Source organism: Talpa europaea (assembly GCF_964194135.1).
Source record: "Talpa europaea genome assembly, chromosome: 7".
NCBI classification, from domain to species: Eukaryota; Metazoa; Chordata; class Mammalia; order Eulipotyphla; family Talpidae; genus Talpa; species Talpa europaea.
In genome coordinates, this window is record NC_140074.1 from 100725988 (window position 1) to 100739848 (window position 13861).

A 13861-nucleotide genomic window follows, 5' to 3' on the forward strand; every position below is an offset into this window, starting at 1 on the left:
GAAGGAATGAGAGGGCCCGGGGTTTTGTGCAAGATTTAATAAAAAACAAACAAAAATAGGAATGGCTGCTTTCAACATTTTTCAGGTTGTGAAAGGTTTACCATGATTATCTGGGGTGTGGTTCTAAGCTGCATTAGTGGAACAAATACAAAAAATGCTGTTCTTCCAAGCCAGAGGTGGTAAATCAAAGTGATAAACCATGCCCCTTGTTCTGCTCTCCAACTCCTCCCCAGGCCTGTGGGTTGTCAGTGCTGTGAGTCAGGCAAAACCCCATCCCGATGGCTTGTTCTCTTCTCCAAATCACCCTGGACCAACCCTCTGCTATGTGCAGCAGCACTCAAGCCTTAGGCCTGATTCCACACAGAGAGACAGAGCTAGCTTATCCAGGCTGCTGGGCCTTAATACTGACGGTGAGTGCAGGGGACAACAGCACGGAGGGATTCTAACACAGATGCCGGCCGGGATGGCTCTCCTGCCCCCACTCTTGGCTAATTTTAGAATTCCAAGTAAAAAAAGCTTTCATAAAGACAATAGGAAGTTGGAGTCAACACGGCGGGAAACAGAGTGAACAACCCATAAACCAGTCTCTCATGCATCCATACCCACAGTTAATGATGGCAATAATAGCAATAATAATAATAAAAAATAAAGGTACAGACAAAAAACAGCGCTTGGGTTGTGCTGCCGCCAGCAGGGAAGGATGTGTGTTCAGGCTGAACGGGACACAGCTAGTCTTTCTTCAAGTCCCTGGATTCAAAGAGCTTCAAGCGTTCCTGCACTGTCAGGCCTTCCTTCAGACTCTGGGTAGAGATGAGAGCAGGAGAAAAAGAGACAATTAACTACCAGGCCAGCGTGGGTGCAGGCTGCAGTCAGACAGAGGTGCGGGTGCCAGGGTGGGGCAGGGGCTCCTTGAGAGATTAGTGGGCATGCTAAGGAGATAGATGTCCCCTCTGAAAGATGGTGTTATCTGGATGAAAAAAGGAAAAATCAGAGAAACAAGACCATGTGTGTAAGAAGCTGAATTCTGGGTGTAGGGCTCTTCAGACAAGCAGCAACCAGATGGATTCAGCCAGGAAAAGATTGTGCCAAGAACGAGAAAACTGCCCATCTCTGTTCTCCCATGTTGGTTCCTTTGCAACCATTAACTTTGAGGCCTCAGGCCTGGGGCTCCAGGAACTCTGGGGCTGCCCTTAATGGTGGGCAAGGACAGGCTCCAGTCCTCAAGGCTGCGCCCTGGCCAGGCCTGCCCCGCCCCTACCCGCTCCTGGCACTGTCCCATCACTGCTGGATTTACTGTTTGGGGGATTTTGGAACATGACATAACACAGGACATACTAAGATTTTCAGAATGCATAACCAATACTATGTTTACGTGGGACCTTGGTAAAATTTAAATCTGTGTGCCCCAAGATGAATGATACTTTACTAACTGGGGGGTAGGATATCTTCCACTTTGTTCTTGGAGGATATTTCCAAGTATTTCATTTCTGAATGAGAAAAAGCAACATGACTAGGAATGAATGGAATTCTGGCTCCAGCTGGGAGGGGCCCTGGTTCCTCGGTTGCCATCTCTGATCTCCCTTTATAACCTGCAAAGTTTACAAAGATTAAGTTTTAACCAAAAACCAGATTGACGTGAATGAGAATGTTGGGACCCAGTGCACACAGGTCGTCCTCTGACCCAGAGAGCCCCGCCAGGTGTCTCCAATCTCAGCACAGCCCTAGGAGCTCTGGCACAGAGGGACCAGGGGACTGGGGTGGCTTGGTCTGACGCTTCAGAGTGAGCACTAGTGAACGAGGTCTGTGGGACCCAGCTTTCCCCAGGGTTTGACAAAGAGGGATTGGGCCCTTATGGCCCCCTGATGTAAGGACTGCTCTGCTTGTTTTTAATATGGGGGGGAGGGGGATGGTGGGGGAGGAGGGGAGAGAGAGAGAGAGAGCGAGAGAGAGAGAGAGAGAGAGAGAGAGAGAGAGAGAGAGAGAGAGAGAGAGAGAGAGAGAGAGAGAGAGAGTAATTAGCAATTATTTTTTAAAGGGTCTTACTACTAAATATTTGGAAATTCATAGGTCCAGAAAGATTTCTGGGTAAGTAGTGGGCTAGCGCCACCTTTAAAGTTTGCTATTATGTGGGGGCAACTCTATGTCCCATTTTGAAACCCAGCTTCCCTTAACACACAACTGCCTCCGGGGCTCTGTGATTGTGCCCCCTGAGCTCATGCATCAGCTTGGGGCTGCCTACCGTACACAGCCTTGCACAGGAGCTGGTACTTGTGGCTGTGCCCTGCCCTATTGTGTGCCACATCATGGTCCTAGCTGAGGCTATCCCCTCGGGACATCAAATGTCTGCCACCTGTCCTTGCTGCACCTTGAGTGACAGTCCCTGCTTGACCAGGGGCAGGGAGCAGCATGAGGTGGGCGGCATGGTGCTGCATGCTCAATGCCACAGTCTCTAGCTGTAAAGGGGGGGGACAGTGGAGCAAACTGCCACTCATACACCCAGAGGAGGCTGCTGCGTGCAATGGCTCCCTTGGGGCTCCTTCCTCCCACAGGGCCAGTCTTTCCATGATGCCTCAGTGACCCCATATAGATGACCAGATGTGGGGCCTCCATGAGGAGCTGGAGGGAAGTATTATTTGTTTTCACTCACAGAAAAACTGTGTTGCTCTTAAGCAGTGAACTTGGTTTGATTTTACTTTCTATCTTTTTGAGTGAGGCAGGGTACAGAAACAAGATAAATGGGAGAGGTAAATCAGTACATATCAGATCCCACTGATGGGAGCACTGATGACAAAGAGCACTGATGACAGATTCAGTTTCTGGGCAACTTCACTTCTATCTCTGTAGAGTTTCCAAACACAGATAGGGAAAGTCAGGGAAGGGTCACTGACGTTATATCACATGCGTGGCCATGCACACTGGCATCATGTGTCCCTGCGGATGTTTTTCACCTGGATTAGTGGACTGTCCTGGCCCAGAGGCCTTTCTTTAGCTGGAGGTCAGCCAAGCCAAATGCACTCATATACCACTTTGGGAAGATGCCGTCTTGGCATCCTGGCCTCTCAGAGCCTGAGGCCACCCTGAGGCCCAGATAGACCTTCTTGGAGTGCCCAGCAGTTCCCTTACTTTCTACCTTTGAAGTAGCTACTTCCTGGAAATGTTCCTGCTGTAGCAGTCCTTACTGATTAAGGTCTTTTTACTGAGTTCAGAGCCTTGTGAATTTCTGCATTTCCCTACAAGGATCCGCACCCCTCTCTACCCTCTCTGTGGTGGGCACAGTGCAGCAGGGCTTCCCTGAAGGGGCCTACCGGAGGCTTTTTTTTCCTGTTGTTCACAGGCGTGGTTGGGAGGCCCAGGCACTACCAGTGGACTAAGAGCAGCTAGAGTTTAGTCGAAATAGGAAGTAGGATTTGCAAACCATAAACCAAAAAAGAACACGTTTTCCTCTTGCTATAAACAGAATGTTTTTCATGTTAAAAAAAAAAAAAAAAGCCCAAACTAAGTTTTCAGTTAAGCCTTTTAAGTCATGTATGTGATCTGGGACTGCAGAAAGATAAAAACCTAACTGACTAGGTTTAAAATATTCAGATTTTCTTGAGAGTATTCCAAAATCTTCGGTTTCCAAGCCAATCAGCTGAAGTCTCCTAGCAGGAGAACTTGGGGGGTGGGATGTGTGTGGATCCCACCTGAGGGTCCAAGGAGCTAGCGCTGTCTGGCCCAGTGCCAGTATTCTTCTTGCCAGGCCTAACCTCCTCATCAGGGAATCAGTGAGGTCAAGTCAGCTAAGCCAGCGAGTATCTTGCAGAGGGCGCTGGCTGAGCCAGGAGCCTGGCCGCCTGTGAAGGCGTGGGCAGTGCAGGTGGGGGACCCAAGGTGCTCACGCTTCTTCTCAACAGCCTGGTGTTTCCAGGCAGCATTTCAGTTCCCCTACTTATTCTTTAAAACACTACTTTCAACAACACCCAGCAAGCAGTTCTTGCTTTGTTAAAAAACACAACAAAGAATATTTAGCCCCAATCACTTGTGGTCATCTTGCTCTACTGAGTCATTTTCCAAGCTACCCCTGGCGTGTGTCAGCTCCCTGAATGCCAGGCTGGGCCTGCCTCGGCCTGTTCACTGGGTTCTTCAGCAATGTGGGAACTTGGCTTGTCAGCGGCCACAGGAATCTGTCAAGTCCACCTCTGGCTAGAGAGCAAGATGGGTTTCCCCCAGAAAGTGGAGAGCACAGATTGTTTACCATGCATGCTGACCAGTGTGCCCGCCTGAGATGCTGACTCTTGTCCAGCCCTCCATGCTGGGAAGGGGCTCCTCTCTGAAAGGGGTCAGCCTTATTAAGAGGGCATAGTGCCTGTTAACTCCCAGAACAGGTTAAAGAAACTTCAGATTGTGCATGTGCTTGCTGGAGCAAGATGAATTAAAATAAAGTAACAATAAAATAAGGAGCTTGCTATGGAAGTGTGAGCAGTGCATGCAGGCAGCCACCCCCTTGAGGGTGGCAGGTGGGTGGGTGGTGAGAGGTGGTTTACCTACATGACAGGGGACCTGGAAGCGGGCTCGTTTCAGTTATCCCATGAGACCTGCTCAATTACGGACTGTCAGAGGAAAGAGCAAAACATAAGACACACACACAATAAATCCTAAACGCAATAGGCTTGTCACTCCCCACCTTCCACCCACTGTTCCCTCGAAGCGGTGTGCAGGGGTTGAGGACACGCACACCATGTGGTAGAGAGAAGGATGCTGGCAGTTTCTTCTCTTGAAGGCAGGCGGTGTCAGTATTAAACTGGGGGCGTGTGGTGAACAATGCTAACAGAGTGGGGCTGACTCTGAGGGGCCTGGGTGAAGCCTGGCCTCAGAGGCCCAAGGTGGAATTCACTTCAGCCCCCGCCTTAGAGACCTGAGCCGTCACTGCTGCTGTCAGGTGTTTCCACCGCTGCTCAAAGGAGACACAAAGCTCAAAGCCACTGCAACGGGCTCAGCAGGTAGGTCCCTGGGGCTCCTGCTGTGGCCCTGCAGGGGGCTGTGACTTGGGCTCCTCTCCCCAGTGCCCCATACACCTAGGGGCGAGGCCCACACTCACCTTGGACCTAATGTTTCTCAGTTGCCGGCTGACGCAGGATCTGTCTTTCTTCAGGAAGTCAGGGTTGCTTTTAGATTTCATTATATCTGAAGAAGCAAAGAGATATATTACTTACGTTTTCCTAAAACCCTCTGGAAGCAGACCAACTTTTACAAATGTCCTAGCTTACTGTTATCACCACACATGACAGTTCTTTAAATAGCTGTAAGGGACTCCAAAGAACACAGAACAGCCATAGAACACTAGATCTTTTTCAGAACAACTTGTAGCCCTGCAACAACAGAACAGAGAGGCACCTGGCCAGGTCCTTCAGCCTGTCCGACTGCTGGCCGCAGGACTCTCACCACAAAGGCTAGGCCTCTCCACCTCCCTGCGGCATACTGCTGAGGACCCAGGACTGCTGGAAGACTCAAATGAGAGAAGTCCTTCTCATAATCTACATGCACAGAGACCACCACCACTAATGTGGTGTTTGGTGTTCACGACAGTCTACTTAAACACATAACATTCACTGGGTCAGACAGCACATACCATATGTCCTGTATACGTGGGTTTTCTTTAAACTTATTTTTTATGAATCTCTTTCCATGTAAGAACAAAAAAAATAACTCTTTATTTCTTAAGAACTGCAGTATTTTCTTGTTGTAGCTTATTTGACACATTTAGGTGGAATCCAGTTTTTTGCTCTTATGCAAACTCTAAATAACCTTGCTTGCACATTTCTACACACTTCTTTTTTTCCCCTGAAGTTAAACTGGTAGGTCACAGGATATCATATGCTCCTCCTAATGGGAATCCTTCCTGTCTTGCCATACGGCAGTCACTCCACATTCCTCAGAAGCAGCCACTGTGATCATTTCACTACTCTTTCACAGTCAGTCTATGCTTAGATTTAAAATTTTTGCTACATATTGCCTGAGAGCATTCTGGAAAGACTGCTAACTTATCCTCCTGGCAGCAAAGCAGATGATTTTTTTCTCCATGCATCTATTATACTGCCACTATCATTAATCCTTGGCTAGCTGATAGAAAAATGTTGAATTTTTGGATGTTGATAAGCTAGAACATCCTTTCAGTGGGAGCCTCTTCCCCTCCCTTACCTCATGGCTTTTTGCAGATTTTATGGCAGGATCAAGCAACTTCTGACAATAGTTCCACTGAACTATTAAGTTCTTTAAGAAAACGGAAAGACACATTTGCTATTACTAAGAGAATATATGCCAGTGGCTTAATTTCCTTTTAAAGCAATTTGCGCAATGTCTGGCACCAGCACGCTGTAAGAATGTTTTTGACCCAGGAGAGCAGGTGCAGAAGCCAGGGCTCCCCTTGGGCCCGGCCTCCGGTTCTACTCTACAAGGAAATGAAAGTCAAATACAGAGATGAGATGCATCCAGAGGCGAAGAACTCACCGTATCCTGACACAGGGGTGTTTTCAGGTGATTTTTCACCTAGTGCTTCTGTGGCTGCTTTCAGCTGCTCTTTCAACCTGCTGATGTCGCAGTCGGCCTTGGCCTTCACGATGCTGAGCTCTGTGTAGATGTCTTTGTACTTGTCACTAGCGTACTTCTTGTCCTTATGGGTAAAAGGACAGAGACAGCAGTTACTGTCAGACTAGGAGGTGTGTCGTTTTGAGGCTGGAATGCTGCTGGGAAATGACTGGGAATGTCAGCAGCAGAGGCCAAAACTGGACACAGCGATACTGACACAGCTGAGAGTGTCTGAACGTGAGCGGAGAACCCTGGAATTCTGGTGAGCACAAGAGCAGCGGTGCCTGTGCTGCCAGCCAGGCTGGTGCAGCCTTGACCCCTCAAAGACTTCCCTGTGGGCTTCAGCCTAGAAGACCCCTCTCTGTCTTTGATTTCTGAGTGACTGGTCACCAGGGTTCTGTCCTCTCTGATTCCAAGGACACCCTGGGGAGGAGAGCAGTGGGGTGTGACTTACTTACTTCCTGCACGATGTTGCTCTTACCACACACACAGGAAGCCAGACCAATGAGTGGCCTCCTCATTTTTATTACACCCACTTACAGGTTGGTATTGTGAGAAAATCTGATTTTGAAAAGGCTTCCTCATGAAAACGAACCCCAGAATGGCATGTGCTACAAGTGTTGTGGAGACCCGTGGTCTTCCCCTGCCCCACTCCAGCCCATTCTCTGGATCGCCCCTGCCACCACGTGTCCTTACCCGCAATGCTGTCTGTAGCTCATCCTTGAGAGAACTGATCTCCTGCTTTAGGTACTGGATCTCTGATTCCTTGACCCGCAATAACACCTAGAACAAGAGAGAAATAAGAGATTGACATTCAGGGCAAAGGGACTCCTCTGAGGAGTTTTTATTACATATGGAATAAGAAAAAATGGCTCATTTCTTCTTGCACCCAAGACCACCCTGCAACTGACTAAGCTTTTGAAGCTGTCTTTTTTTAAAAAAAAACAAACAAACATTTATTTATACATACAAGAGCTGGGGTATAGGCCAGAGACACGGGGTGTGGGGGTGAGAGGATCCATCAGAGACAGAGTGGGGAACAGTATAGGCAGGCTGACTGACTGAAGTACACTGCTGAGGGGAGCAGCGGGTAGGACAGGAGAGGTCTGTTTCGCCATGCGGGTTTCTCCCTGGCCAGTTGGGGATCGAACTCGTGCTGCAGAGGCTGTGGATTGCTTCATAGTGCGATGCTTAACCCCTTGCACCACCAGGGAGGCCCTTTTGAAGCTGTCTTGCTGACACTTTTGTTAACAACTCAGTCTTTCCCACATCCATCTAGCATGAGACATTTCCATGATGAAATCTCACCTGAATAGGGAGGAATCTCGGTGCTTTCATAAAGACCCCTTATACCTAAAAATCATTCTCACTTAAAGTGAACTTCCCTACTCTGAGTAATACGGCGCTACAGAATCTCAAGCAGCTGCTGTGTTTAGTTATTAACCATCTCATTTTCAGCAGTGCTGATGGCATGACAGACACAGAAGGGAGGAGGGTACGGGAGTGAGGGATGAGGTTAAAGGTTCTGTGGCCTCTTGAGGGGGCCCCACCTCCTGGCTGGGATCCCACCCTGTCTGGTAGCTGACTGTTTTGCTTTCCTATGTGGATTGTATCTTCCCATGCTCTTCCCCGCCTGCTGTCTTCAAATCCTGTCCTTGTAAGTTGTGTATGTGTGGGGGGTTGTGTATGGGAGGGGAGAGTTGTGAAGCACAGAGCTGGGGATAGGGGAACTAGGCCAAGCAGTACCTCCAACTCATAGGCATCCTTGCCCTGGGTGAGAGGCGAGCCAGCGGCTTCCCCGCTGGCATCCCCAGTCAGCAGCGTACGTAACCGTGAAATTTCTGCAGCCAGGCGGTTGTTCAGCTCCTGGAAAACAGCATCACAATAAAACACGGGTGCTCAACCAAGCTGCTCGGGGCCTCAATCACACAACAAGCCAGGAAAGGTTGTTTTCTCATCAACAAGCAGAGAAGTGCTGAGCATAGGAGGGGTGTATATACACTGTGGAGTTTTAGACTTACAAGAGCTGTTTGTCTGGGCTCTGCATTTGTGGAATTGTGTATCGAGGATCCAGAGCTCTTAATGCCTTCCTGCCCTAATGTAAATTTGTGTCATGGTATGCCCCAGTTGACTCTGTAGGATTAGGCGCTCTTGCCTCTCTTTCCATTCATTTTCTGTATTTTCTTTCCAACTGACAAGTGGTCATCTTTGGCCACTGGAGTGACATAGCAGGACCAGTCCTGCCAGAGCACCTCATATATAAGGTGGCCTCGAACCGGGACAGGTACAACACCTGTCAGCTGAGGGCCAGGGACAACCAGGCAGTCACGTGGACAGTGACCCAGTACCCTTGGAAAAGCTTATATCAAATATCAAACTAAATCTACCAGGAGCCTTTCCACTAGTCAAGATTTTAAATGCAATTTAAAATGCAATTCTGAGGAGCAATGTCTGATTTTGACTGGTCTAAGCCTTGGGGGTGAGTCACTCCCAGGCCCTGCCAAGCAATGACAAAGCAGAAATTCAGAGATGCTCAGGACAAACTGAGACTTTTTTTTTTTTAAAGATTTATTTTCATTTATTTATGCATAGAAGAACTGGGGTGTAGGCCAGAGGTGCAGGGGGTGAGAGGATTCACCAGAGACAGAGTGGGGAGCAGAACAGGCAGACTGACTGAAATACACTGCTGAGGGGAGCAGCGGGCGAGATAGGAGAGGTCTGCTACACCATATGGGTTAGCTCCCTGGCAAGGATGGAACTCCTGCCACAGTGGCTGGCGATAGCTTGATAGTGCTGAGACTTTAACCCCTGCACCACTAGGGAAGCCCCGAATGGAGACATCTTAAAGTCTTCAAAAGGGCTGAAGCAAAAGTGATTCCAAATTTAAAACAGCTGCTTTGTATAACAGCAGGGCCCCAGCTCCGCCATCAGCAGTGAATTTCTGCCCACATGCTGAGAGATGCCAGACACCGTGGAGATGCCTATAGGTTACCTGGTTGTGGGCGTTGAGCTCCTGGTTCTCGCGCTGGCACTGCCGCAGGGCCTGCCGCTCGGCCTCCAGCGCCTGGGCCAGATGGGCATTCTCCAGGCACTTCTGAGAGTACTGCTCCGACAGCACCTCCAGCTCCCGCTGCACCGACTGCAGCTCCTCCCTGGGAAGAGGGCACTGCTCACTCCTCTGCCTGCTCTGGAACCCAGGCCTCTAACAGGCCGTGTTCCCTTCTTGAATCCCAAGGGACCATGAGACACAACAGGAGCTGAGCAAGAGAGCCGGCCCTAGCATGTTTTATTGTCCTCCAGGTCTGCACCCAGCTAATGAAGGACAGCGGTACTTCAAGTTGACAGAAGTCTACTCCGTGTTATTCCCCACTCTTTCTTAGACTTGGGATTTGTTTTCCGTGAAACTCTTCAGGTATTTGTGGCTGATAACCCAGGACTAGGTTCTGTCTGTGTTTGAAAAAAGCCTCCTGACATTGTTCTCGGTCAGCTGGATGACTTGAAAAGGGCTATTTTTCTCACTGGTGGAACCAAGAATGAGGCTTCACCCCTGCCACCACTCCCTCCGGCTGAGGTGAGTGTGACTGCAGTGTGCAGGCTGTCCCACCTGTCTCAGTTCTGACTGCACTGAATGGAAGCCCTGGAGAAGGTGAGAGCCTGACTTCTACATGTCAAGGCCCCAGTGACGGCCAGCTGTGTGTGGGTCTCCACGGGACAAGCTAAGGGCCCCCAGAGGTGTTAGTTCTGAGGGAAGGGATTCAGGGTGGCTGTGCAGGCATGTATTCCCATTCTCGCCTATACAAGGGAATGTGCAGGCTATCGCATGGAGCTTCAGGCTTCAGTTCTAGAGCAGACTCTTCCTAAGCAGTAACTGCTGACATAAAGAACAAACTCTGGCCCTGAGATCAATTGGCCCTGAAAAGTGACTAGTATGCATAACATTTTTTTTTTTTTTTTGCTGTTATGTTTTTCTTGAGCTTTTGGTGATCAGTTTCTTGGGGCACAATATCCAATGGCTCACGCCCCCTTGGATATGCTCAGCCCCTTGGCCTCCACCGGCACCACCCTCAGGCCTCAATCTTTGTTGCTTAACAAAGACACAGGGGAGGCTGCTCTCTACATGAGGGGCAGCCCCACAACCCCCTCCCACAGGGACCAGCACCCAAGGGCAGGAGGTGGACTCACAGGTACTGCCGCCTTAGAGCCTCAATGTCAGAGTTGATGCTGCTGATCTGGGACCGCTGGCTCTTTTCCAGCTCCCGTTCCATCTCCTCCCGGTGGGCGTTCTTCATGGCTTCAATGGCTGAAGGCAAGGACATGGCTATCAGCACCATGAGGCTTGGGGTTAAGACTGAAAGGCGGTATGACACTTGCCCACTGCTAGTGCTCAGTCACCACTCCCCTCACAAGGGGGTGCAGCTGCCTTTCTTTTTTTTAAAAAAGATTATACATACAAGAACTGGGGTACAGGCCAGAGGTGCGGGGGGTGAGAGGATTCACCAGAGACAGATTAGGGAACAGAACAGGTGGAATGACTGAAATAAACTGTTGAAGGGAGCAGTGGCCAAGACAGGAGAGGTCTGCTGCACCATGTGGGTAGCTCCCTAGCCAGCCAGGGATTGAACTCATGTTGCAGAAGCTGCAGATAGCTTCATAGTGCTATGCTTAAACCCTTGTGCACCAGGGAGGCCCCTGCTTTTTTTCTTTTTAAATGTTAGAAGAAAACCAACTGGTTAAATGTGAATGCCAAACTCAAGCATGAGTTTACAAAACAAGCAGCCTTTCAGGTTGTTGGTCTACTTTCTTCCATAGTACTAAAATAATAACCCACTGTAATTATACAAAGTGGGGAGGGTCACATAACATCAGTGGCATCATGCTTGTTAGACAGAGTGTGTCAGCTCTGTGAGTGTGACAGCTTTTCTGCCAGGTAGAAGCTCCAAAACCTTTGTGTTCCGATGTTACAGGGGTCCAGGCAGAGTTGGCCTTATGCTCATGGGCGTCTGTCAGAGGGGAACACCGCTGGACTAAGGCTGGGTGTGCCACAGGGCATGAGGAGTTGGGGTGTGGTGCCAGGCCTGCAGGCTTTCAAAGGGCTCCAAAACCACTTGTTTTCTCAGACAGAATTGTCAACAAAGAATTCTCTTGAATAACGAAATTTAAAATCTCAGCCAAAAGACAGAAGGAAGGCTGGTCATTGCTTTGAGATGCACATTTAGCTCAAAAAAAGTTGGTCACCCATCCCGCCCTGGCCACCAGGCCTACTCCCACCTGAAATGGTGGCCGCGGTTTCTTCTGCCAGGAGCCGGTCCTTTTCCTCCCGCAGCTTTTCCAGTTCCCGCTGGTGCTGCCTCTGCAGGTCTTCAATCTTTTTCTGGTGTGTTTCTTCCATTGCTGCAAACCCTCGCTCACAGGTGGCCTGCAAGGTGCAAAGGGATGTAATGGACTTTTTCCTTTACCTCTAAGCTGGGCGTCCTGATTGATAAATGAACCAGCAATCCTGTCTGATCAGATGTTCTCTGATGCTGATGCCACACAAAGACTAGCGGGCAGTTAGAAAAGGGAGTTTACACCCATAAATTCTGTCTTTATGATTGTTCTGAATCCTATTTCTCTTTGGAGTTGGTATTCTAGTGTTAAGAAGGTGCAGTAGAATGTAAAATATAAATATAAAAATATAAAATATATTAAGAAGGTGCAGTTCAATTCTGGAACTTTACAGAATTAGAGCCAGGTAGAATTGAGAAGGAGAGAGATGAGGGTGAAGGTTTATTAGTCGGCCAATTCTGAGTGAGAAGCTCTCAATGTCAATCACAAACAGGGCATCCCACAGTCAGCTGGAGGAAGCCAAGGCCATTCTGTGAATGATGGGTAAGGAGAATTGAGTGGTGGGTTTAAGGAACTGGGGGGCCCAGCACTGCCTAGTCTAACCAGCTGGCTACCTTCACCTGGTCACTTAACTGCTCAGGCGTCCACTGAGGAATTAGACTACAGGATCTCTTTCCTTCCAGCCGGTGTCTTCCTTTTCCTTTTGAGCACAAAGGGGGATACGAACTAGTGACTCCACTAACTGTACCGAGACACATAACAGAACTGCTTTCCAAACTCAGGTGTGCCCTAAGCACGATCCAACCATCCATACAACTGTGAGGGGGTGCTATGTACAGCTGTTTCATGCAGAGAGGCACACTTTCTGTTTAAATCCCCTGTAAGATGTTTCAGAGTAGGGATCAGACCTTTCATTGGTTCTTAAAAGCTGGAATAATGTGGCCATGTTATATTCCAAATGCAGGTACTGGGTGTGGCAGGTGGTAGTAGTGGAGGGGAATGACCGTCCTTCTCCCAGCTCCCAACCCTATACTATTACACTTTGATTGATCTTGCACAGGTATTCCAGAAAGGATACCAAAAAATCAAACCACCATGCTGGGGTGTCTTTGCTTGAGAACATACAGGAATTCAGAGGACTTTCTGGGATCCTCTATTCAGGATTTTTAAACTCAAGGTTATAGTCTGGACTTCACTACAACACATTTGCTGCACTGGGGAAAAGATTTTAACTGCTGTCCACTATTAATTGGGCACTCCTTCTCCCAATAGCTCTCTGGAAGCTGCGGGTCTCCTCTCGCTGCCCTCATACCACAGGACAGCTGGAGAAAGCCCAGGGCTGCGGCTCCTGCTACAGGTCTAAAGAGGGCCTCCATTGCACACCCTGGCACAACCTCTGCCTCTGGCCTGCTCCCTCGTGCTTTGCTTCACATATGATTTCTCAGTTAAAATTAGCAGGTCCTGTCAGTCTTAGTATGACTTGAGTACATTAGAATAAGGGTCAAATATGAAAAGCTCAAAATACTTCCTATACAAAAAGTGGGGTGTTTTTAAAGACCAGATGTTAGGGAGTGGAACTGTTAAAAAAATGATTACTCTGTAACATTTAATTTTTAAGCCAAGAGTCCCTAGTATCAATAGAAGTTCCTCAGCCACTCTGAGGAGTCTTTGGGGGTAGCAGAGGTGGAAGTTAGGTGTTAGTCTGTGGCTGGCTATCAGGCCAAGACCCCTTTCTCCCTGGCCCAAACAAAACTGCATAGCGTAACAGCTATTAGTAGGGCCTCCTCTGCTGGATGCTGTCTGGTTATAATTTCTGCCTGTCTCAAGGGAGTAGATGACCATGCCTCAGGTGGGTTGGAGGCCATGGGCACAGGACAGGTAATCTAGAGAACAGGCAGCATTTGAACCCCCAGAAAAATGAGACCAGAGCCAAAAATGCATCAGAGGCCCCCAACATGACATGTCACTGCAG

General features: G+C 48.9%; 1 protein-coding gene across 3 annotated transcripts in view; it reads right to left on the reverse strand.

The window, feature by feature from the left end:
• Nucleotides 1-620: 620 nt before the first annotated feature.
• Nucleotides 621-13861, reverse strand: part of MPRIP (myosin phosphatase Rho interacting protein) — a gene marked incomplete at both ends in the record, with an annotated part of 128302 nt that continues 115061 nt past the window's right edge. For 2 of the 3 annotated variants that reach the window (XM_084236176.1, XM_084236175.1), the window contains 8 exons: nucleotides 621-800; nucleotides 5078-5163; nucleotides 6487-6649; nucleotides 7261-7347; nucleotides 8311-8430; nucleotides 9557-9716; nucleotides 10747-10864; nucleotides 11833-11980. In XM_084236176.1, the coding sequence (XP_084092302.1) occupies nucleotides 729-800; nucleotides 5078-5163; nucleotides 6487-6649; nucleotides 7261-7347; nucleotides 8311-8430; nucleotides 9557-9716; nucleotides 10747-10864; nucleotides 11833-11980 (954 nt within the window). Of the gene's footprint in view, nucleotides 801-4556; nucleotides 4590-5077; nucleotides 5164-6486; nucleotides 6650-7260; nucleotides 7348-8310; nucleotides 8431-9556; nucleotides 9717-10746; nucleotides 10865-11832; nucleotides 11981-13861 lie in introns of those variants that run through there. The other variant, XM_084236177.1, reaches the window with a different exon arrangement.